The sequence below is a fragment of the Pantherophis guttatus genome, chromosome 2 (genome assembly GCF_059756535.1).
Source record: "Pantherophis guttatus breed Tessera chromosome 2, ASM5975653v1, whole genome shotgun sequence".
Taxonomy (NCBI): domain Eukaryota; kingdom Metazoa; phylum Chordata; class Lepidosauria; order Squamata; family Colubridae; genus Pantherophis; species Pantherophis guttatus.
Genome location: NC_142064.1, coordinates 249,212,452 through 249,238,631, shown reverse-complemented (window position 1 = coordinate 249,238,631; position 26,180 = coordinate 249,212,452). Strand labels below are relative to the sequence as shown.

Below are 26,180 nucleotides of genomic sequence, written 5' to 3'. Positions count from 1 at the left end.
AGACCTTCTTACTATATATACTTGGACCTTCAGTAATTCTTTCAAGGCTTTCATCATAGACAATCAAATCAATCAGGTTTTTTTTATGCTTGCACATGAATAGTTTTATGGTTAAAGCATTGTTGTATATTCTAAAGAAACATATAATTATGAAATGTATTTGAATATAAGTAGCTGGGCTATTGGTCTGAGCTCCAAGCTTGGCAATTTGGTTGCAAACGTTTTGTCACCATTCAAGGAGACATCATCAGTGCGCTCAAATGGTGACGAAACATTTGCAACCAAATTGCCAAGCTCGGAGCTCAGTCCAACAGCCCAACATATAATTATTTCTGAACAGCAGTTGCCAAACTATTCATTTGTGGGTTTCTGAATAACCGAATCACTTTTTCTGCGGTCTCACATATCATCTATGCCTATTCACCTAAGAAATCTAATGGAATACTTTTTTTCTATAGGATCACATTGATTTAGAATGTTGTGTATTTTCCCCCAAACTCATGTTTGTTTTTTCTATTATTCGTTATTCATTGTACTGCAACTATTACCAGCCTATGAATTCTGACTTCCCTATATGCCCACATTAACCCAGTTGACTCTAATTAATATTTTCTGACATACATTTGGATATAACTTTCAGCTCATACAGGTAGTCATCAACTTCTGACTGGTCACTTAGCAACTATTCAAAGTTACAATTGACCTCCCTCCCAAAAAAAGGCAGGACATAAATAAAATTGACTTAAAGTCAGTTTTAGGGAATTTCTGATAAGTAGTTTGGGGTAATGAAGGAAACATTTGGGAAGCATCCCAGAGGTGCTTTTTCAAGAGGCAACTGGACTTTCTGGTTTTTCTTTGAAGACATTTCGCTTCTCATCCAATAAGCTTCTTCAGCTCGTGGGAAGCTATAGAGCTGAAGAAGCTTCTTGGATGAGAAGCGAAACGACTTCAAAGAAAAACCAGAAAGTTCAGTTTCCTCTTGAAAAAGCACCTTTGGGACAACCATGACCTGGATGACTGAGAATCTCCATAAACATTTGGGAAGCATTATTCTACTCTATTAACTTTCTATTAATTCCAATCTTTGTGTGCCAAAGATATACTGGAGGAGTCCCAATTCCAAAACTCATTTTTGTGTGAATGTGCCCTGAATGTGGATGTAACCTTTCTCAAAAGTCAACCCTTAATCATGCTTTGTGACTTTCTTTTCTCTCAGGCTGGGAGCCAGCTTGAAACACTCCTCAATAAGGAACTGCGACTGGAAAGGCGTCTGAAAGACTTGGCACAGGATGTGGCCACCTTACAAAAGAAGTCCCAGGATAATCAACGCCAAGCTCAGCAGGCCACGGGAAAAGCTGAGCGTGCCACTAACATAGCCCTCCGGCTTAAAAATGTGAGAGACCCATCCTTGTCATTACTTTCATTAAAGGCAACTGTTTTCCATAGTGGTAGTAACGAACTGTAGATTCACACTATAGTGCAGTTTTTCCTCATCCTTGGAAACTTTAAGATGTGTGGACTTCAACTCCCAGAATTCATGCTGGCTGGAGAATTCTGGTAGTTGAAGTCTACATATCTTATAGTTGCCAAGGTTGAAAAACAGAAGAATTCCAGAACTGCTACTTGACATGTTTTCCCCCACCTTGTTGTATCTCCTTCTTGGTAATGGCCTCTATCTTCGTCTCCTCTTTGGAACTTCCTGTATATCTCCTTCCCTTGAAAGGTCCGTTGTCTTTCTGCACAGGGCTTTGTAGAAAAGATGATTCAAATTATTAGTATTCATCCAGTGGTGGGATTCAAATAACTTAACAACCGGTTCTCTGCCCTAATGACCGGCTGGGTGGGCGTGGCCATGATGGGCATGGCCAGTGGGTGTGAAAGGCAGCACTCGGTCTCCTGCACCTTGGACCTTGGAGGTCTTCTAGTCCAACCCCCTGCTTAGGCAGGAAACCCTACACCACTTCACACAAATGGTTATCCAACATCTTCTTAAAAATTTCCAGTGTTGGAGCATTGACAACCTCCGGAGGCAAGTTGTTCCATTGATTAATTGTTCTAATTGTCAGGAAATTTCTCCTTAGTTCTAAGTTGCTTCTCTCCTTATTAGTTTCCACCCATTGCTTCATGTTCTACCCTCAGGTGCTTTGGAGAATAGTTTGACTCCATCTTCTTTGTGGCAGCCCCTGAGATAGTGGAACACTGCTATCATGTCACCCCAGTCCTTCTTTTCATCAGACTAGACATATCCCGTTCCAGCAACCGTTCTTCATATATTTTAGCCTCCAGTCCCCTAATCATCTTTACTGCTCTTCTCTGCATTTTTTCTAGTTTGTTCTAGTTTCCATGTTTCTCTTTCTAGTTTCCATGTTTTTAAGGAGACCTTGTAAGATCTGGCGAGTACTTTGGAAAGCATCAATCAGGCATTAGATAGGCAGATGTCTCTATGGGAACCACATGGCATCAGTCTCTCATGCCACCAAAATGGTAATGGAGGGCAATGCCCAACAGCGAGAGAGGAGGAAATATTCTCATGGCAATCTGAAATGGCCAGTAGATGTTGAACAGATCCCATTCCCTAATCATCAATCGTAACCTTGATGAAGCATTTATGTGCTCAGGGTTTGGGTGAGGGTGGATGGGGCCCCTTTTTTTAAATGTAGGTTTTGTGTATGTTTTTGTATGGAGTGGCTGGATCCCATCTTGTCAATTTATTTTGTGCGGTATTGTGCTTTTATCTTGCTTTGCTATATTGTGAGCCGCCTAGAATCGATTCAGAGTTGAGCCGTGACTAAATTGAATTAAAGAAATTAAAGAAAGCATACTAGATCAGGCCCACAGCAGAAACTCTGTTGAGGGATGACACAAAAGACCACTGTTCATTAAAACTGAAATAGCCAAATCTGCCTCTGAAAAACAACTCAAAAGGCAACATCATTAAGTTACAGCATATTAAAAAGATTACCAAGGCCTGTTTGTATCACAGTTAGGGAACAGAAGAATGAACTCACAATCAATTAATCTACGTGTGTGTATATGTTAATTCTGCCAGAGGTTATACTCTTTGTATGCTTTACATCTGTTAATTAGAATATCTGGAAAATAGAGATCAGTAGGATTGCAGGAGAAATATTGGTCACCGCTGCAAAGTATCCCCCAAGTGCCAAAAATAAAGCCTGCAGGCAGAGTAGAAACATGGTAAATGACAAGCCATGATCAAGTGATCAAGCACATCAAGAGAAAAATGCAGAACGGCTGCTGACTTAGATAAATTGTGAGATAGGCCATGGTTTCATTTGATCTGTCTAGAACAGTGATGGCTAGGCTTTTTGTCGCCGCGTGCTGACACCCCCCCCGGTGTGCCCCACCACGCATGAGCACGCGACCCCCCCATGTGCACCGCACCCCCCGCACATACACATGCATCTCCCACATTCGCCTGACCCCGCACATGCACAGCAGAGACCCAAAAACCAGCTGGCTGGCAGGAGGCGCATGCACATGCACGATGGAGCTGAACTGGGGCGATGGCTCATGTACCCGCAGAGAGGGCTCTGCATGCCACCTGTGGCACGCATGCCATAGGTTTGCCATCACGGGTCTAGAAGTTTGTAAATGGCTTGCAAAGTCCACTAACAGTTCTGAAGGTGGTATGGAAACCTAGATACTGTTCTTAATTTCTGGGACCTAATTTCTTCATCTGCTTGGTTTGCTGGAAATAGACTAGCGGTTGGCTCAAAGGCAACCACCTCACCATTCTTCACCCATATTTACTCTGGGATTGATTGCCAACTTTTACCCATTCACTTTGTGATGATGTTTTTCCCTCTGTGTCCAGGAGGTAGACGAGGTGAAACAGAACTACCAGAAGCTGCAGGACGAATTGGAGAAACAGCCCAAGGATGTCCTGCTCAGGCTGAAAAATCTTAGGGAGGAAGCCCAGAACCTCCTAGATAAGGCCAACAACAGCAAAAGAAAACTGGAAGGTGAGAATCCAAGAGGAGAGTTTGGCTAAATCCCAACCTCATGTATCTTCTCAAATATATTCAAAAAATAAACATTGGTGTTGATGATGGATATTTATTGACAGGTGGTATGGGAACAGAGCTACATTGTCCAGCACAAAGTCCACATTTTGGATAGAGAGGACTATTGGTTTGAAAGAGGGGTAAACACAGGTAGTCCTCAATGTATGACCACAATTGAGCCCATAATTTATGTTGCTAAGTGAGAAATTTGTTAAGTGAGTTTTCCCCCTTTTTACGTCTTTTCTTGCCACATTTGTTAAGTGAATCACTGCAGCTGTTAAATGAATAACATGGTTTTGTTTTGTTTTTAAATTTGATTTATATGCCGCCCTTCTCCAGAGACTCAGGGCAACTTACAATGCATTAAGCAATAGCCTTCATACTTTTGTATATTTATACAAAGTCAGCTTATTGTTGTTAAGTGAATCTGGTTTCCCCATTAATTTTGCTTGTCAGAAGGTCGCAAAAGGAGATCATCTGACCCCGGGACACTTCAACCGTCATAAATGTGAGTCAGTTGTCAAGCATCTGAATATAAATCAGCATGACCATGAGAATGCTACAACTGTCGTAAATGTGAAAAACAGTCCTAAGTCACTTTTTTTCAGTGATGTTGTAACTCTGAACAGTCACTAAATGAACTGTTGTAAATCGAGGATTACCTGTAATCCATCTGTGTTAGAACTGAACACCCCTCCCTCAACAGAGGGGGAGGAGTAAGATTCCACCTATCTCTAGTTTACAATGCAACTTTTGCAACTGTTCCAAGAAGATTCCACAAACAATTGCACCCTGATTCAGGTGACCCCAAGGACAAAGATAAACCCCCAAGTGGCCTCTAGAGGTCTCAGAAAGAGTACTAATGACCAGATGACTGCAAAGAAATACAATCCTTCCATTCCGCCCCCTCCCCCATCCTATCAGAATCTATCCTTCCACCACCACCCCATCCAATCTCAACTGTCAATACTTATCCTATTCCCCCCTCCCCCCACATCATCAGAAGTGATGAAGCTTCTTGGATGAGAAGCGAAACGTTTTCTTCTCCTTCTATCTCAGGGAAAAAAAACAATCCAGTTGCCTTTTGAAGAAAAAAAAGCACCTTTGAGACTACGTAGTCCAGGGTGCCACTACCCCAGGCTAAACAATCTACTGAACAATAACAGATGATGTTTAGTTTAGTTTAGTTTATTTGATTTGTATACCGCCCTACTCCCGAAGGACTCAGGGCGGTGAACAGCCAAGCAATAAAATACATAAATACACAAAATTTAAAACCAGATAATATATATCCTGATCATTTAGGGAGTTAGGGACCTCGCTAAGCATGCCATGTGAACATAACACAATAAGTTGCACAATGAAAATCGTCTCGCGGTTTTTAGAAAATATTCAAAATGCAAAGAGGCTATGATTTCAAGGGAACTCTGACTTGGAATAGGGTTTGAGGTTACTTTAGCAGATGCTGGAATATTTAAATTAATAATAGTGCAGCTATTCAAATCAAGGCAGGTTTTGTAAAAATTAAATTCAGAGCCATTATCATCACCAAAGTTTGGAGTTTTGAAGTAACAGTACGATCAGAATCCATCATTCATAATGTAACAGCTTTGGCATTTTGCTTCATGCATCTCACTCCCCTTCTTAAAAGCAAAAAAAAAAACCCCTTGCTATTTCAGGACAGTGTTTCCTAATCTGGGGCCTTTAGATGCGATGGAATTCCTGGTCTGCATCTTAGTGTAACTAAAGTTGCATCTTTGCCAAGCTGGATAGAAATTCTGGCTGTTGCAGCAGTATAAACCCTATGCTTCTGGAAGGCACCAGAGTAAAGAAAGTGTTCCATAGTCTGCAATGTCTCAAATTTTAAAAATTTCTGGCTATTCTTTCAGAATTGGAGAAGCGCTTTGAGGACAATGAGAAAGAAATGACGAGCAAAACCACAAAACTGCAGGAGTTGGAGTACACTGCACTGGAATTACTGCGGTATATCCAAGACAAAGCCACTGCCTATGCTACCTGCTAAGGTCAAGGTTTCTGTGGACAGCCCTTTGGGTTGGCTTCCTGCCAACTCCAGACACAACTATGGTATGGTGCTTTCTACTGACGTCAATAATTGGCTCTTAGAGACAAGACTTTGGCAGTAAATCCAGAGTCTTAATGTAACCCAGATCATTTCATCCTCAACTGAGTGTAGCACTTAAATCTACCTGGGATCAGGCGTTAATAGGATGATTTTAATGTGAATGTTTTGTACAAACAATATGTCTAGTTTGTTTTGACCCAGAACTCTGGAACATAGGCCAGTTTCTGAAGGTATCAGCTGGAGAGATAGAATATTCCCCCTGTAGTCGTAGAATGGGAACCAGTTTGGTGTAGTGGTTAAGGCACTAGGCTAGAAACCAGGAGATTATGAGTTTTAGTCTTGCCTAAGGCATGAACCAGCGAGGTGACCTTGGGCCAGTCACTCACTCTCTGCCCTAGAAAAGAGCCACAGGCAAACCAACTTCTGCAATCTTGCCAAGGAAACAGCAGGGACTTATCCAGGCAGTTGCCACCAGTCAACCATGATTTGAAGGCACCAAATTATTATCCTGGTTATGGAAATACTTCCTCTTTCAGTACCCTCTTCTTACCATTCACAATGTTATTTTCATTATAGTGTGGAAACAGCCATCATTTCTGTATCATCCAGGCTGCCAATATGAATGCCATAAAAGCTAATTTAATTGACTGCCATTTGAGATTACTGATCTTTCCTGACATCTTTTTTAATTATTGGTGTCCTTATTTTTTTAAAATAAAGTAATGCACATATACACAAAAACAATAATTTTCTAAGAGATTTTCCTATCCTGGTTCCCTCAATTCCCATAGTCATCAGTTAGCAACTAGGTGTTGGTTACAGCAAGACACATACAAACTCAGAATTAGGAGAAATTTCCTAACTGTGACAACCATTAAGCAGTGAAACCCCTCCTGGAGTCATGGCCGCTCCATCACTGGTGGTTTTCAAACAAAGGCTGAACAACCATTTGTATGTCGTGATATAAAGATCTTCTAGTCCAAGGTTGGACTAAAAGATCTCCATGATGATTTTCAACTTACTATTGTATGGTTTTAAGTCCAACATTGCTGGTTTGGAGAAGACTGCAGGTCATGACACAATATTCACCTCCTATGAATACTTATGAAGGTCTCCTATATCCCACTCCAGATGAGGAACTTCCATTAGTGAGTTAATGGAGGGACCTTGGTAGTACAGGGGTTTAAGGCACCCTGTTATTAAGCTGGTTATTAAGACCAGCTGCCTGCAATTACTGCAGGGTTCGAATCTCGCCAAGGCTCAAGGTTGACTCAGCCTTCCATCCTTTCTAAGGTAGGTAAATTGAGGACCCAGTTTGTGGGGGCAATAAGCTGACTTTGTATAAATATACAAAAGGATGAAGGCTATTGCTTAGCGCATTGTAAGCCGCCCTGAGTCTTCGGAGAAGGGCGGCATATAAATCAAATTTAAAAAAATAAATTAAAAAAAATGTCAGTAATGATTATTTTGGGTTACCATAGACATCAGCACACATTAATATTATTTTTTTTAAAAAGCAAGTTATGGAAAGCATGCTTAGCATGGCTTCTAGAATTCTTTCCAGGCCTTTAAGAGTGGCTCTATTTTGGGCCACCTGACCAGGATAAGTGGAGGCTTAAGAATAGAGCAGCTGGTAGCATCCTATTATGAGTCTCCCATAGGGATAACAGAATAACAGAGTTGGAAGGGACCTTGGAGGTCTTCTAGTCCAACCCCCTGCTCAGGCAGGAAACCCCATATCATTTCAGACAAATGGTTGTCCAATCTCATCTTAAAAACTGTCAGCGTTGGAGCATCCACAACTTCTGGAGGCAAGTCGTTCCACTGATTAATTGTCCTGTCAGGAAATGTCTCCTCAGTTTTAGGTTGCTTCTCTCCTTCATTAGTTTCCATCCATTACTTCTTGTCCTGCCTTCAGGTATTTTGGAGAATAGGTTGACTCCCTCTCCCTTAGATATTGGAACATGTTGCTATCATGTCATACCCAACTCCAGCAACTATTCTTGATATGTTTTAGCCTCCAGTCCCCTAATGGGGACTGGGATGCATGTTTCTGAACTTTATTATTCTTCATCAGATCTAACCCATTTTCTAACTCCATTTTTCTTTTCTTGATTTCTCCCTCTGCACACACCCCTTAAATATCCAGTTTACATCAGTTTTGCTGATAGAAAGACACACAGACCGACTGATAGGCAGGCATAATCCTAAATCCCTTTACATAATTTCTTTTCAACATTCTGTTGGGCTGGGAAGAATAAAAAAAAGATTGAAATAGATTCATACCCATTGTAATCTTAATAGTTTAGGATGAACTCTGGTTCTCTTATTCCCCTGTACAAGTAAAATGTAAGGAGAGAAGAGGGTTCCCCCAAAGTCTGTGGATGAATTTTCCTCCAACGTTTGATTAAACATTAGATGGAGATGGAGAATTGGACAACTTAGCAAATGATCAGTTAGAGATGATTTGTTGGAATGAGATAGATAAGAGATTCTCTTTTAACCGTGTTGACAAATGCAGAAAAATAAATGAATTGAAGTTTTTACCTTATTTGCATGTCTCCTCCTCCCCTTCAGACCCATCCGGTACAATACAGCGGGCATTGAAGGCAATCCTAGATTTTATGAGGTCTTTGCTTTTTCTTTCTTTTTTCTTCCATCCATCATTCAACTCGATTCCCACAGCCATTTTTTTTTTACCTATTTGTTTAGAGAAGACTGTGTTTCAAAGCTACTTAGGTAGATATTTAGCCCAATATAGTATGCCCTCCTCCATGTAATGTTTTCCTGTTACAGATGTAATTATCTGGAGATAAAGAAATGCCTCACTACCTTTACGGGTTTTCCTAACTTAATGGAGCTAGACGTCTACAAAGTGGAATTTTAAAATGTTCTTTCCTTGTAGTAATAAAGCCTTTGACCTTTCTGATTTTCTGGTGTATATTTATATATCTGTGCCTCCTGATACACTAATCTTATTTATGCTTCAAGGAATTCCTGTGAACCCTGAACTCTGAAACTGCAGCTAGATATTTCGGCTTTACTTTATCTACTTGCGATGGAAAGATCTTTGGGAATCCCCTTTTCTTTGTTGAGGCAATTTTTCCTGGCCTAGGCTTTTAATGAAGACTTCCTTATCCTAGTGTTTTCCAAACATATTGGACTCGAACCCCCATCATTCTCAGCCAACATGAGGAAAAAATGTACATTAATAGCTGGGTGTCAGACAAAAATCAAACATGTCTTTTTCACACCAATATTAAATCTCTCTGACTTTTATCACGCCCACAGTATTAAGAGGAGGGATTAATAGCAGAAGCTAAACATGATCTCTAAATAAAAGGAAAGAACAATGCTTCACTTATTTCCAGATACAGGCAGGGTAGTCCTTGATTTATGACCACAATGGGAATCAGAATTTCCATTGCTAAGCAAGGCAGAAGCGAAGGGATTTTACAACCTTTTTTTGCCCCCCAGAGAAATGAATCTAGCTTCCCCCGCTAATTCTGCTGCTCAGAAGTCGTCTGGGAAGATTGCAAATTGTGATCAGATGATCCTGGGATGTTGCCATCATTGTAAATACATGCCGGTTGCCAAGCACCCAAATTCTGATCATAGGACTATGGGAATGCTTGATGGTTATACAGTAAATATGAGAATCGGTTGTTAGTCGCTTTTTTCAGTGGCTGATGTAATTTTGAATGTTTGCGAAATGAATGGTTGTAAATCAAGGACTACCTATAACAGAAAGAGAAAAACAAGTGTGTTTTTGTGGTAGTTCCTCCCACGGCTGGCTTTTAAGCTAGAAAGGAAGAAGAGACGTGTTATAATAAGTCTCTAATGCCATACAAAAGTCTATTGCTCCCCCCAATTAGGATACAGTAATACTTTTCCATCTGTTTCTCAACAGGTTGGATAAATTTGAGGCTAATGAAATCTGTCACCTAACCTGCATGGCAATGACTTGATTTTTCATACTCATTCATCTGTGCTCATACTTCGCTAAATTTTATCAATAAAAACTTGTTTTTGTAAAAAAAATACCTACAGCATGATAAACTACATCATAGGGATATATCCAGTATGTTGTTGCTTCAGTCTGTCACTGTATTATTATCAATTATTTCAATTTTACACACACACACACACACCAGGGGTGGTATTCACTTACCTTTGCTACCGGTTCGCAAATGTGAGCATGCGCAGGGACTTCCGCGCAGTGGTGGATTGCTCCCGTTTCGGTCCGGTTCTATAGAACCGGTAGTAAAACCAGCGGGATGCTCCGCCCACCCACCACGACGACATCACGGGTGATCTGCGCATGCACAGAAGCGCATGCTCGCATGCAAGCAAAGCACACACGCGTGCATGCTCCCATTCCAAACCGGTAGTAAAGGTAAGTAGAACCCACCCCTGCTTCCGCGCATGTGCAGAGTGTCAAAAATGGGACATGATGATGTCCGGGCAGGTGGGTGGATCCTCCCACAGCTGCCGCTACCAGTTCGCCCAAACCGTATAGAACCGGATGAATACCACCACTCACACACACACACACACGCAGATGATTGATCAATTGATCGAAAGAAATTAGTTCTTATTTTCCAGCTAAGAAATACTGGCCAAGGTTCCAAATGTTCCTAGTTCACAAAATAGATAAGCAGCCTTTGTATCGTGTAACCCTGATTTTTTTTTTCCCCTCACACATACGTAGCTGTATCTGGAAATGACATGCCGAAATTCACAGAGCTTGGCAGATGAAGGGAAGTATCTATAGTAGGTCTCCCGAAGCAATGCCTAAAGGCTTATTCCTAGATCGACACTAGAAACAAGATACTATTCTATGGCTGGAAATAAGATTGCCCTTTTAGAATGAATCAGCTGATTGAAGCAGGCAGGGTCGGACCAACCCAGACTGCTGGATCCGTTGGATGCGCAGTGCATGTTTTGACAAACAGCCTTTAGCAAAACTTTATTTTGCTGTCCCTTCCCATCGTACAGCATCGTAGCAGTAGCAAACAGCATTGGCGGAACTTAATAGATCTCTTTCATTTTGTACCCCTCCAAGAAGGTCCTTTTCTGGACTCTCCATTTGCCAGTATAAAGATCTCTCAAAAGCGGGAGTGAGGAGGGGGGGACACCTCACGTAAAAGCAGGAGGGGGAGACATGCCTAACTTGCATTAGAGAATTCAGAACTATGCTCAGCTCTCCGCATGAAAAGGAGCAAGCTAGGGAAAGCACATTCCAGTCCGTCTGGAAGACCAGCCCATTTTGTACATAGGAAAAGCTGGAGCCTGCTCTTTCTCTCTCCTTAGCAGGGATGGGAGTTTGTCCACCCACAGCATGGAGGAGGGGGGAAATGGGTACTGTGTTAAGAAATAAGCAGACATGACACTGGCAAGTCAACTAGTACAGATTATATACAAGCTAGCCTAACCGTCTACTTGCAGAAGATCATTTAAAACCAGATTATTCACCTATGGAACTGCTGTAGAAGCGGAATTTTTGAGTCTGGAGCCATAGGAAGTGGAACTAAACTGACAAACTGGACTGCAGGCAATCCCTTCTCTTTTTGAAACGCCAGGACAACGTAACAACATAGTTGTGTGGATGAGTTTTGTTGTGCTTTATCTATAACAACTGGAGCAGGTCAGCTCCCTCCACCGTGTTCTTCACTTGCAGAATCTGGAGGTGAAATTCGGAAATGGAGAGCTACATTCCTGAGAACATCCAAGGAGGTCAGCTTAGAAAAAACAGGGAAATTAGCCTGTCCCTCCCGCTTCCTGAGTGTTATTTTTACTGTAGAAAATTGATTTTAATTCCTAGACATTTCCGATTCAGCGTTATACCCATTGGGACTTACAGGCATGCTGTGTAGAGAATCAAAGTATAATGTGTGGACTTGATGGAAAAGAAAAATATTTTCCCCACGCTTGCAGCCATGCATGACACAAACATGTCCTTTTGTGACTTGAAACCATGATTTTATTCTCAACTCATCCTAGCCTGTGAGTGAGAGATCACTGGACAATGGAATAACTAACTACCCAGTTCTAGAATGGAGATTTTCCAGCCCTTAAATTCAATATCTTCTCCATGTGATTATTTATTTGTTCCTGATTATCCTTCCAAAGAAATCCTTCCAATTTAATTTTTTAAGTATATATCCTGACTGTTCCTTGGCCAAACTCTCCAAGAATCGGAGATAAGAAAGATCTGAAAAATACTGTAGATTGTTGCATTTCAGGACGGATATGACCACAAAATAGATCTTCTTACTACGGTACCATTAAGAAGGAAAATCATTTGTTCTTAGTATACAGTATGTTGGGCATCTTTTACAATCTTAGATAATCCAGTCTTTTTAAAAAAGCAAAGATACATTCCTATATGTGTCAAAAGAAAATTTTGCTGTTCATATAAGGATGTGTCCCCCTTCCCTTGTAACTCTGTGCTCACCACGCTGCAACTATGTTTAAAACAATTTTAAAGTACCATAAAACTCCATAAATTGACATTTAGAGGCTTCAATGAGGCTTTTAGTTGTCTGCCATAATAACAATACTCTGAGGAAGAAATTTTTAAATCCTCACTATGGAAACAAAATACTGGAATAGAATAGAGAAATCCAGCAACATTTCATGAGTATAAGACTGGTAAGAACAACAGTTCTCACTTATATAGAGCAACATCTGACAGCTGTGGCTAGGGGGACCTTTGCACAGGCTCGCCTGGTGCACCAATTGCGACCCTACTTGGATCAAGAGGCTCTCCTCACGGTCACTCATGCCCTTGTCACCTCACGGTTAGATTATTGCAATGCGCTCTACATGGGGCTACCCTTGAAAAGTGTTCGGAGACTACAGTTGGTCCAGAACGCAGCCGCGCGAGCTGTCGTGGGTGCACCTAGGTACACCCACATTACACCAATTCTCCACGAGCTGCACTGGCTCCCTATTGGTCTCCAGTCACAATTCAAGGTGTTGGTTATTACCTTTAAAGCCCTACATGGCTCAGGGCCAGGGTATCTTCGAGACCGCCTTCTACCACGTAACTCCCAACGACCGGTAAGATCCCACGGAGTTGGTCTCCTCCGGGTCCCGTCAGCTAAACAATGCCGGCTGGCGGGCCCACGGGGGAGGGCCTTCTCTGTGGCTGCCCCAGCTCTCCGGAACCAGTTACCTCCTGAGGTCCGGACCATCCCCACCCTATTGGCCTTCTGGAAAGCGGTGAAGACCTGGCTTTTCCGGCAGGCCTGGGGCCGTTGATCTCGCTCTTGCGATCCGGCGAGATCCGGCCATGAATGGTGTGAATGAGTTTTAATGTTTTTAATTCTTAAATGTTTTTTATAATGATTTTAAATGCATTGTGAGCCGCTCTGAGTCTTCGGAGAGGGGCGGCATACAAATTGAATTAATAAATAATAAATAAATATATAAATTGAATTGCTATATGGTTGTACCACGGCTAAAATTAATATCCATGTTCTGGGGTAGCATTAATCATTACGGACATTACACCGAGAAGTTTATGTTCATGTCTAATTTGTAAACTTCCCAGAAATATCTGGCTGCTATTGAAAGCAAAATGACAGGCTTATTTATCCAGGAAGGTTGGTTGAATTTGTGTGTACTACTAATTGGAGTCTCATCATCGTGTTGCTAAAAAAGCCGTTCCAGACAAGACCATGGCTTTCTTCCAAGCATGTATACCTCGCCCTCTTGGTCCATAAATTGCAACTGGAATTGCAGCTGATTTTCCATGCTCTCTGGGTTATTGCACTTTGGGTTATTCCCATCAGGGAATATTGACATGGGGGCTATAAATGAGGAAAAAAAGAGCCTGACTAAGGATAGTCCTCAACAACTGGATCAGAATTTCCATTGCTAAGCGTGGCAGTTGTTAAATGAGTCACGTCTGATTTTATGACCCATTTTGCTGCTGTTAAGAGAATCACTGCAGTTGTTACGTGAATTATGCCGTCGTTAAGCAAATCCGGCTTCCCTCATTGACTTTCCATGTCAGAAGCCAACTGAAAAGGTTGCAAGTGGCAATCAGGTGACCCAAAGGATGCTGCAACCATCATAAATACATGCTGGTTGACAAGTACCCAAATTCTGATCACGTGGCGGTGGGGATGCTACAATGTGTGTAAGTGCAAGGTTGGTTTTAAGTCACTTTTTTCAGTGCTGTTGTAACTTCAGTCACTGAACGAATGGTTGTTAAGTGGAGGACTAACTGTTCCTGAGTGTCCCTTATGAAAATATCAGTTAACATAAAGATCTGTTTGGTGTAAAACAGCCACTTCTTACTGATTCAAATCTCACCTATTGCCACCCACAAAATGCCCAAAAAAATTCTAACTTTATAATGTTCCTTTGAATCAGAAATGGCACCCTTCTACTGAAGCAGTATTTCAGAATATTTTAATACTTCTAAACGTATTGGCAGAAAATACTTATCATTCATTTTTTTTTTTATAAAAAAGGATTATAAAGTGCTACCCAATGCAAGGGTTATAAACAATGTGTGTCTTTGAGTTGTATTAAGTACACCTACCTGATGTCTTTGGTCATATCATTTCAAATACAAGCATTTCTACCTGCGGGTTCTTTCCCCCAAATTTGGATTTTTTTTGTGGCTAATACACCAATACAGAAGAAAAGCAACACTAGAAAAACTCCAGGAGAATTACTAATCGGATTGTAACAGAGTCCCTTTTTTCATTTGTACATAACCATGGCACAAACACACCCTTACACGCGCAGCATTATGAAGAGCTGGTGGCAGCTGTCACGAAGACAGTCTTTGCACCATTTCATATTGTGTGCTAGCTGCATGGATTGAGAGGCCCCGCTCAAAGTCACACACTAGTCACCACCTGGCTGGATTACCACAATGTGGCTGCCCTTGAAAACCACCTGGGAGCTACAATTGTATTTATCTGAAAGATTTATATAGCTTCCCATCTCACATACAACCAATAATAAAACAATTTCTCTCATCACATTCAAGAGACCACTTGCCTGGGCTCCCGCCAGCACGTTATCCCAATGCTTGTGTGAAAATGTTTTCTTGAAAACTAGGAGGATAGAGCCAGATCTCAGGGGGAAAGTTGCTCCAAAAGAAAGGGGTAGCTACCAAGAGCCTCACCATGTAGGTCAGGGGGGTCAAACTCGATTTTATTGAGGGATGCATCAGGGTTGTTTGACCTTGGGGGCCAGGGTGGGTGTGGCCAAGGTGGGTGTGGTCAGCTTGACATCACTCCTGCCAGCGAAAACGGCCTCCCAAACTCTGTTTTCGGCTGCGACAGCCTCCTGCCGCCCTCTGCCAGTGAAAACAGAGCTCGTGGGGGGGGTGCACACCCTGCTGAGCTCCATTTTTGCTGGCAGAGGGTGGTAGGAGGCCATAGTGGCCAAAAACGGAACCTGGGAGGGCCGCGCATGGCCCTCCCAAGCTTTGTTTTTGCTGACAGAGGCACCACCGGTCCTTCGCTTCCAGGATGGCCCCGCGGACCAGATCTAAGCACCCCATGGGCCGAAACTGGCCTACGGGCCTTGAGTTTGACACCCCTGATCTAGGTCGTCCTTTCCCAGTTAAGGGAAAGGACGCAGAGAATAACCATGCTATTGGATCTGGTTTGGAGCAAGCAGATACACTCTGATACAACTAACCTGGCCACATGCCCTTCAGGACTTTAAAGGTGATAACTAGCACATTGAATTGCACCTGGAAAAGAACTGGAAGCCAGGGCAGATCATGTAGTAGTAATGCAGCATGGACAACCTCTTGGTGCCCAGAACTGCACACACCACTGCATTCTCAATTGCTTGTGATTTCTGGATTGTTTTCAAGGACATCTCCTAGTAGAGTGCATTGTAGAAATCCTTGTGTAAATGTCAAAAAAGGGGGCGAAAGATCAGAGCTCTGAAGGGGTGCCTCATTGCAGCCCCTAAGGGTTTAACTTCTCACCCACACTCAATGCCACCTGGAACCTGCCACTGAGGAAGGAGGAGAAGCCTTGCAAAACAGTGCCCGCCCTCCAATCCCTGGAGTCAATCCAGAAGAACACTAGATCAACAGAATCAAATACTATTTTTTTTTTAAAAAAATTGATTTATATGCTGCCCTTCTCCGGAGACTCAGGGCGGCTTACAATGCGTTAAGCAATAGCCTTCATTCTTTTGTATATTTATACAAAGTCAGCTTATTGCCCCCTCAACTGGGTCCTCAATTTACCTACCTTAGAAAGGATGGAAAGCTGAGTCAACCTTGAGCCTGGCGAGATTCGAACCTGCAGTAATTGCAGGCAGCTGGTCTTAATAACAGGGTGCTTTAGACCACTGTACTACCAAGGCTATTGAGAGAAGGGCCAGGACAGATGCACTACGCTTGTCCAGAGCCCTCCAGAAGTCATCCACAACTAGAACAAAGGCCATATCAGTACTATAAATGGAACAAAACCCTGACTGAAAAGGGTCAGATAATCTGCTTTCACTAAAGCTCTCTGAATAACCTTCCCTAAAAGGGAAAGGGTGTTGGAGACATGACACAATTTGGATCCAAAGAGGACAATTTAAAATGTGTGAGGGATGCACCTCAGTGGGCTTATGTAACACTACTACTTTGCGAGCTGCGTTGGCTCTTCCCATTATCTTTCAGGTGAAATTTAAGGTATTGTTATCATCCATAAAGCTCTCCATAGTCACAGGGTTGGGTTATATGCAGGACCGCCTTTTCCCAAATATATCTGTCAGTCCTACATACTTGAGTGGCCGTGCTTTAGATCCCTTCCTGAAACAATCACATTTGATGGGACCCAAGTGGTGTGCCATTTTTTGCTGTGCTGTCTGCAAATCATTCCAGATCTCCTCATGGGTAGAGCTGATTCCAGCCTTGTTGGTCTTCAGAAAGGCAATTAAAAACATGACTTTTTCTTCAGACTTTAGGGCTGAGATTATTGGGTTTCCCATCGAGAAAGGGATAGAATTGGAATTTCCTGGTTGTCTGGATTTTAACAGAATTCTCATTTTATTTTATAATGCACTATGCATCACTCTTAGAATCTGTGTCCAGACTGGGCAACTTTATCAATTCATTAGATTAAACATAATTATTTTTTCTGTCATGTTGCTATGACATGGCCCTTACTTTGTCCTCACACCATGGCATGAAATGCAGTAGAAATAAGGAGGGATTGGCAGTGGACTCCCAAAATATTATGCTGGGGAGTTTTCTACCATCTTAAGGATGGGTGTATAATGTAGCACTTCTGCTCAGCAGTGGGGACAGCCCTAGGCCTAAACTCCAGAAAATTTGAGTGAACGCAGACATTTTACACTTAATTCTTCATGTGGAATCTATCTGAGGAATATGGTTTTTTTTTACCATGATTACAAACCAGGGTGGATTTGATTTAAATCACAATTTAAATCATGATTTAAATCACAATTTAAATCATGATTTAAATCACTAGTAAAAAGGCTTGATTTAAATCAACTCGATTTAAATCATAATTTTTAAAGAGCAACTGTCATCTCTGCTACTCCTTTGACCCACTGTTGACTCACCGATAGTCCCAGTGTTGCAGAATATACAGCCTCATGCTACATAACTAAGCTCCATTTCCAGCTTAGATTTATGTATTTTAAATAGAAAACTATTTTACGATAGATTTTTACCCCAAAAGTTTTTTATTAAAATAAATTTGATAAAAATCAAAAAAATCTGATTTAAATAAAAAAAATCCGATTTAAATAAAAAAAATCTGATTTTTTTGATTTTTTTAAAAAAAAATCATTGATTTTTATCCACCCTGATACAAACTGATTCTCAAAGAATATAGCACTGGCGCTTAGACTTGTATACCACTTCATAGTGCTTTACAGCATTCTCTAAACAGTTTACAGAGTCAGCATTTTGCTCCCAACAATCTGGGTCCTCATTTTACTGATCTCAGAAGGATGGAAGGCTGAGTCAACCTTGAGCCCATCAGGATTGAACTCCTGGCAGTGGGCAGAGTTAGCCTGCAATACTGCACTCTAACCACTGTGCCAATATAGTCCATCTGTGCTTAAATTCCAGTTTTAATGGCCCAGTGCCCCAAACACGGAAGTCCCATTGAGAACCAGAACCAACAGATGGATACAGCCCTTCTATCCAGTGGCCTGCACAACTAGTCGATGTAATGTGACTTTTAAGAGTGGCTATTAATCTGTTGCAAAAAAAAAAAAAAAACCCACAGTACTTTAAACACTGATTTATTTATTCTGAATGAGCTTTTGAAAGTAATGTAATCCACGAAAGCCCAAAACAGAATAAATGTGTTAGTTTTCGAACTGCCACAAGTTTATCTTTTAATGTTTAGAGAAGAAATCCTTTTGTGTTTGTACAATGCCTGCCACAAGCCAAGAAACCAGAAAAGATTTGGCTCACAGTGTTATTCTTGAACCTGCTCCTTTTCTGTATTTTCTTAACCAAGCAACATTTTACCAAGCAGCAACAACCGCAGTCCAACTTTTCAAAACCTGCATCTTCATGATATGCCAATACTGGATTTACGACCACAATTGAGACCAAAATTTATCTTAAGTGAGACACGTGGTAAGTGCGTTTTGCCCCATTTTATGACTTTTCTTACCACAATTGTTAACTGAATGACTGCAATTGATAAGCTAATAATATGGTTGTTAAGGGAATCTGGCTTCCCCATTGATTTTGCTTGTCAAAGGGTTGCAAAAACCTGTTCACATGATTTAGGGGCACAGCAATGGTCATAAGTATGAACCAGTTGCCAAGCATCTGAATTTTGATCGCATGACCCTGAGGGTGCTGCAAAGGTTGCAACTGTGAAAAACGGTCATGTCACTTTTTTTCAGTCCTGTTGTAATTTGAATGGTCACTAAATGAACTGTTGTAAATGGAGGACTACCTGTATCGCACTAATCCATTTGAGCTGCTTCCATTAATCAAAGTAGTTCCTTGCAAACACCACTTCCTTCATCGTAACTAAGCAGAAAGGCTAATAACAGAGTGTCACAAATGGTTTTAAAACACTCCATTGAAAATTGCTGCCCAAATATATATATATATATATATATAAAATTCATATATAATTCATATATAATCATATGAGCATCCCGGACCCTCCCGGCCTGACAATTTGCTAAGTAAATGAGGGCCACATTTTGCAGATGTGGATAATAATTGACATGTCAGAATCCACCCTGCTTCTCAGGACAGTTGTATCCATGCCATCTTCTGTTTGAAAACCTGAAGGGATTTTAAAATAATAATAATAAAAAGATTCTAAATCGGCAAAGCTCTCTTGCTTTTTTTTTTTTTTAAATAATTGCTGACACTGAACTTGAAGTACATATTTTCAGACTCAAATGGCTTAGCAGCTCCCCTGGCATGCAGCCAACAAATAAACAAACCATCGGGGGGGTGGAGTGGGGGGGGGTCCCGGCAGCGTTTTCCAACTTTAGGACGGTGCAGACCGAGTTTGCAAACGGGCGCGGGCCTCTCTTTTTTTGCGGTTTTCGGGCACCCCCGGATCCCAGCAGAATCCGGCCCGCGCTTTTCCTTCGGCCCTGTGGCTAACTTTTTCCGACGAAGTTTAATGTTTGGAGCAGCCGTGACGCCGGCGTGAAACGAGCTGCTATTTTATTTCCCCGCAGCGCTGGGGAAGGTGAGCGCCCGGGGTGGGCAGCGGCTGCTGGTGGGACGAAGAAAGAAAAAAGGGTGACCCAGCCGGGCCAGCTGCAGAAGTCCCGAGTCAGAGGCGCGGTCTCGGGCGAAGCGAAAAGCTGTGGGCAACCCTGCCCTGCCCTGCCCTGTCCTGTCTCTAGGATCTCCGCCTTGGGTTCCCCTTCCTAGCATCATCTTTTGGCTTGTCCCCTGTGGATCAGCTCTCCTCCCCATGGCTCCCTCCAGGCCGACGGCACCGGGCATCAGAGTGTGGGGTTTCCTCCTGGCAGGTGAGTCTTCCTCGCGTCCATCTCTGCTCCCTCTGGGAAATGGGGAGACCTGCCTCAGGCTTGGCTTGTCAAACCCCGCCGGACATGCCTAATTTTATTTTATTTTATTTATTTATTTTGTCAAGTGTGTATAAGATAACAGATATAAGTATAAACATGGTTATGAATACACCATAAGGATACAAATAAATGGGGACAGTAGGACAGCGATGGGAGGCACGCTGGTGTGCTTTTGCACACCCCTAACCCTAACCCTAACCCTTACAGACCTCTTAGGAATGGGGTGAGGTCAACAGTAGACAGTCTTAAGGTTAAAGTTTTGGGGGTTTGGGGATGAAACCACAGAGTCCGGTCGTGCATTCCAGGCATTGACCACTCTGCTGCTGAAGTCGTATTTTCTGCAATCAAGTTTGGAGCGGTTTACCTTGAGTTTGTATCTATTGTGTGCTGATGTATTGTTGCGGTTGAAGCTGAAGTAGTCATTGACAGGTAGGATGTTGTAGCAGATAATTTTGTGTACTACTCTTAGGTCAGACCTAAGTTGGCAGGAAGAGTTGGTTACACTGGTAGAGAAGAGGGTGCACACTCCAGACTAGCTGGGAAGGAGAGAGGAAGGAGAGGAGAGGAAAGCACCCCGGTGTAATAGTGCCATTGTGATTTTGGGGTTTGGGGTTTTTTTTCCCTGGGGTGTTCGGGCCCCGTTGAGTAGGGCCGAGGGGTCTTGGAGAGACACCTCTTGTCCACTGGAAGGCACACCAAAGGGTTTTGAGTCCAGTTTTGGGAGTTTCAGTGTAGCAGTCTGCTCCAAATTAGTGTAGGTGTCTATGGGGGTGGGTGGGTGAGATGCCAATAGGAGAATGATCCCTCTATTTTGGGGATGAATGAGGATGGGGGAGTCCCAACTACAGGTAGTCCTCAACTTACAATCATAATTGAGTTTCCAAATTTCTGTTGCTAAGTGAGTAAATTTGTTAACTGAGTTTTGCCCTGTTTTGTGACTCCTTGCCACATTTCAGTTGTTCAAGTTAGTAACTAACTTAACATCCCCATTGACTTCGCTTGTCAGAAGGTCACAAAAGGGGGGATCACATGACCCCTGGTGAAAAAAATGGTCTTAAGTCACTTTTTTCAGTGCCGTTGTAACTTCAAACAGTCAGCAAGTAAATTTGTAAGTCGAGGATTACCTGTAGTCTTCTAAGTTCTCAACCTTTCCTTCACCACGGATCCCCCTAAAATACCTTTTGTGGCCACGGGCCACGGACCCCCAAGACTTAACTAACGGCCTGATTTTTTTCACCCTCTGCTCTGATAACCAGCAGCTCAGTCCTATGACTTTTTGTGCAGGAGAAACTCAGGGAGTGAAGGAGATACTGAAGTAAGTGCTGTACTGGAGATGCTGTTCCTGAGAGCCAAAGGGCTTGCATCATATCCACTGTGAAGATAAATATCAAGAAGCACCATCTGTCATAGGAGCAGGGAGGAAAGCCTCCCCTTACCTATAAATGGCACGTGGCATGTCGATTTTTACTCCTGAATCTCTTTGATTCAGTCCTCGCATTAATAATTGAGAGAGGCTCATTTGTGGTGCATCCTTACCAGTGGGATCAGAGTTTTATACTTGTGAATACGAGTTTATGGAAACTTCCCTAACTGTGGTGCCTTTCTCAGGTAAAGATTCTGACTTCCAGTTGTTGTTAGTTGCGAAGTTGTGTGCGACCCATCACAACCCCATGGACAACGTTCCTCCAGGCCTTCCTGTCCTCTACCATCCTCTGGAGTCCATTTAAGCTCTCACCGATTGCTTCAGTGACTCCATCCAGCCACCTCGTTCTCTGGAGTGAGGCTCTTCTCCAGTGAGTCCTTCCTTCTCATTAGGTGGTCAAAGTATCTGAGTTTCATCTTCAGGATCTGCCCTTCTAAAGAGCAGTCAGGATTGATCTCCTCTAGGACTGACCAGTTTGATCGCCTTGCATCGACTTCCAGAATGCCTATCAATTTTGAGAGTTGTAATCCATTTAAATAATCATACGGGTCTATCGGTTACCTGTTTTTAATCTGTCGACCCCTTTAACCTCCGTATCTCCATATCTAATGCCTTTTTGGAGTCCATGGAGTTTGTGGTCTGTGCATTCCTGATTTCTAACCAACCTTGGTGGTGTGGGGAAGCCACACACCCATTTCCACCAGCTGGAGCCTTTGTTCCCAATTCCCTTTGAAGTTTTGGCTCCGGAGGATTTGAGGCTCAGGGAGTTGGCCAGCTGCCTGGAAGCACCATCGCAATGCGAGAGCGTGTGGTGGGGAGATTGAAGGCTCCCACTTGCCGCACCTCCCTGGCAGCTGAGACGTCCCTGCTTGGGGGAACGGGATTTAGAAGAAGCAGGTGGATTGGAAGAATGCTTTGCATGCCATCCTGCAGTAAAAGCTTGGGTAGGGTGGACAGAATCTCATGCTTGTGGCGTCCAGCAGGACCCCCCACTCACACGATTGTGATCCCTGCTTGAGGCTGTGCCATCGCCTCCCCCCCCTTCCCGCCGCAGCCTCTCGAGAGGAGATGTTTTCTGAAACTCAGCCATCATCGTTCACAAATACAACTCTCAGCCCCCACATCTCTGGGCCGGGGCCAGGCTGGCCGAACAACAGAGCCAATCCCCGCTAGGGTTATTTCTGGCAGTGCTGCAGCTTCCGCTCTCAGGCCTAAAGGAAGGGGAGGGGAGGGCAGCTTTGACATTTCTCTTTTCCAGCCCCACCCTTGCATGAGCCATAGAAACAGGTGGAAGAATTAGGATGAAGAATCTGGAGGAAGGAAGCCCTTCTTGATCTGAAAGATCTGCTAGGATCTTTTAGGGCCAAGGGGTGTGATTTGTCTCTGCGTGAGGATCACCAAACTAGCAGCTGCCTGGGGCAGAGCATAGATAGATGGATGGAGGATCGCGATGACAAAAAGCCACTGTCAGTTCTTGAATTCGCAGAGCATGTTGGAATCTGTCCTCCACCTTCTTCTCACTATCACATCAAATAGCCTTGAGCTTCATTTCGCAGATGGGGAATGCGACTCACCCCAAATCAAATTGAAATCACTCCCGGTTTAAAACCAGCTCTGAATTGATGACAGGTAGTCCGTGACCTACAACGATTCATTTAGTGACCGTTGGAAGTTTTATTTATTTATTTATTTATATGCCGCCCTTCTCCGGAGACTCAGGGCGACTTACAACGTGCTAAGCAATAGCCTTCATCCTTTTGTATATTTATACAAAGTCAGCTTATTGCCCCCACAATCTGGGTCCTCATTTTACCTACCTTAGAAAGGATAGAAGGCTGAGTCAACCTTGAGCCTGGCGAGATTCGAACTTGCAGTAATTGCAGGCAGCTGATGTTAATAACAGTGCTTTAATCTGCTGCGCCACCAGGGCTCTGGTTACAGCGTCATGGAAAGTAATGGTGAAAATAGAACCGAGTTTCACACTTAATGACCGTTGCAGCATCCCCATGATCACATGATCGAAATTCAGGTGCATGATGACTGTTATTTACAGGTAGTCCTTGACTTATAACAGTTCATTTAGTGACTGTTCAAAGTTACAACGGCACTGAGAAATGTGACTTATGACCATTTTTCATAGTGATGACCTTTGCAGCATCCCCATGATCATGTGATCAAAATTCGGATGGTTGGCCACTGGTTCCTATTTATGACCTTTTTCTGCATTCCCAGGATCATGGGATCTCCTTTTGCCCCCTTCTTACAAGCAAAGTCAAGGGGGAAACCAGATTCACTTAACAACCAGGTTACTAACTTAACAACTGCAGTGGTGCGCTTATAACAACTGTGGCAAGAAAAGTCGTAAAATGGGGCAAAACTCACTTTAACAAATGTCTCACTTCACAACATAAACGTTGGGCTCAATTGTGGTTGTAAGTCGAGGACTACCTGTATTTATGATGGTTGCACTTTTCTGGGGATCATGTGATCATGGTTTGTAATCTTTCCAGCCGGGTTCTGACAAACAAAGTCAATGGGGAAAGTCAGATTCACTTAACAACAGCATGATTCATTTAACAACTATAGTGAATCATTTAACCACGGTGGCAAAAAAGGTTGCAAAATGGGACTCACTTAACAACTATCTTGTTTAGCAACAGAAATTTTGTGTTCCATTGTGATTGTAAGTTGAGGATAACCTGTATTGCTTTCAAGTCAGTTTTGACTCCTGGATATGGCCTGGACTAGTTCCAGCAGTTTTCTTGCAAATTTCAGTGGTTTTCCCTTGCTGCCTTCTTCCAAAAACTGAGAGAGACTGACGGTCCCAAAGTCACCCATCTGACTCCTTGTTTAATGCAGGATTAGAATTCACCATCTCCCAGTTTGTAGCTTGGTGCCTTAACTACTGCACCAATCTCTGGATGTGTATAGAAGAGAATAACAGAATTGGAAGGGACCTTGGAGGTCTTCTAGTCCAACCCCCTGCTTAGGCAGGAAATCTTACACCACTTCAGACAAATGGTTATCTAATCTCTTCTTAAAAACTTCCAGTGTAGGAGCATTCACACCTTCTGGAGGCAAGTTGTTCCACGGATTAATTGTTCTCACTGTCAGGAAATTTCTCCTTAGTTCTAAATTGCTTCTCTCCTTGATTAGTTTCCACCCATTGCTTCTTCTCCTGCCCTCAGGTGCTTTGGAGAATAGCTTGACTCCCTCTTCTTTGTGGCAGCCCCTGAGGTATTGGAACACTGCTATCATGTCTCCCCTAGTCCTTCTTTTCATTAAACTAGACATACCCAGTTCCTGCAACCGTTCTTTAGATGCTTTAGCCTCCACTCCCCTAATCATCTTCGTTGCTCTTCTCTGCACTCTTTCTAGAGTCTCCACATCTTTTTTACATCGTGGCGACCAAAACTGGATGCAATATTCCAAGTGTGGCCTTACCAAGCATTATAAAGTGGTATTAACACTTCATGTGATCCTGATTCTATTTCTCTGTTTATGTAGACTGGAACAGTGTTGGCTTTTTTGGCCGCTGCTACACACTGCTGGCTCATATTTAAATGGTTGTCCTCTAGGACTCTTATATAATTATTACTTTTTTTAAAAAAAGAACATTTTGAGTGGGGCTCTTGTAAACTTTTATCCAAGGCAGTTTTGCAGTTCACACCTGCCTAAGACATAGAGTTTCAATTCATCTGAGTCTTGTATTAAAATCTCAGGCTTCCTTTGTAAAGATAAAACGAGGGGGAAGAGAACAATTTGAAAAGCATCTCTTAAATCTGAATAATAAACAGCCAGACTGAAGACCACCCCTGTTCTATCCTCATTAAAGTCCAAATCTTCATTTTTTAAAAATGTGTTTATATGCAGAATTAATATTTTTTTGTATTTGGAGGGAGCTTTGGTTTGGAACAAAATGATTTGGCCCCTTTTTTCCTCTTCCCCCATTAGACTGAGAAAGACATCTCTGGAATGATGGTATGTGATGATGGATGTTATTTGGTAGGGGGGTTAGGCGTATTTAAGTTTTAAAAAAACTTGACTGGGGGCCAAGTGCTATGGAATGCATAAGACTGTGGAGTGTTTGCCAGTCGCTCCCTGTATATTGTCAAGAAAGAAGGAACAAGTCAAAGCAGCACATCAAATGGAAAATAAGCTGTACTTACAGGAAGACCCTGTAAAAAAAACAAATACAGTAAAACAGGTATTTTTTTCCATAAACTATTTCTTCAGGAATCCGGAAAAAAAATACTTCTTTCCTAGTAAAGAAATAGAATGCATTGAAGATGAGTTTTCTTTAAAATGGGTATTATGCAGCCAATAAAACACTGTGATTTCAGGGAAAATAACTTATATAGTTACCTGGAAATCAATTCCATTTAGCCTCCAGGAGATCACTGCTCAGTAAATATGCAGAGGATTGAGCCATACATTTTTCTGATTAAATGTAGTGAATTTTGTTGAAGTATTTAGCTCTGAATGCTCTGCCTTTTTTGTTGGTCTTCTTTTACTTTCAGAGGTGGTGTTAGAGTTCTAAATCCTTCCTTTTCTTCGGACACCTAGTTGTAAGCGCCCCAGGGTTTGCTCCCCCCACTTGCACAGCAAAGCC

At 42.5% G+C, this 26,180-nt stretch overlaps 2 protein-coding genes across 8 annotated transcripts in view; both read left to right on the top strand.

Annotated features, from left to right (window-relative positions):
* The window catches only part of LOC117673969 (laminin subunit beta-1-like), a 96,336-nt gene extending 86,296 nt beyond the window's left edge, over nt 1–10,040 (top strand). For 3 of the 6 annotated variants that reach the window (XM_034431718.3, XM_034431721.3, XM_034431719.3), the window contains exons 33-35: nt 1,217–1,393; nt 3,836–3,983; nt 5,915–9,037. In XM_034431718.3, the coding sequence (XP_034287609.3) occupies nt 1,217–1,393; nt 3,836–3,983; nt 5,915–6,048 (459 nt within the window). In that variant the 3' untranslated portion in view covers nt 6,049–9,037. Of the gene's footprint in view, nt 1–1,216; nt 1,394–3,835; nt 3,984–5,914; nt 9,038–9,099; nt 9,146–10,018 lie in introns of those variants that run through there. The other 3 variants (XR_015731693.1, XR_015731692.1, XR_004593629.3) reach the window with 3 other exon arrangements.
* Nucleotides 10,041–19,538: 9,498 nt separating this feature from the next.
* Nucleotides 19,539–26,180, top strand: part of LAMB2 (laminin subunit beta 2) — an 86,728-nt gene continuing 80,086 nt past the window's right edge. Inside the window, exon 1 of one of the 2 annotated variants that reach the window (XM_034431717.3) lies at nt 19,539–20,085. In XM_034431717.3, coding sequence (XP_034287608.2) covers nt 20,028–20,085 — 58 coding nt within the window. In that variant the 5' untranslated portion in view covers nt 19,539–20,027. The remainder of the gene's footprint in view (nt 20,086–26,180) is intronic. The other variant, XR_004593628.2, reaches the window with a different exon arrangement.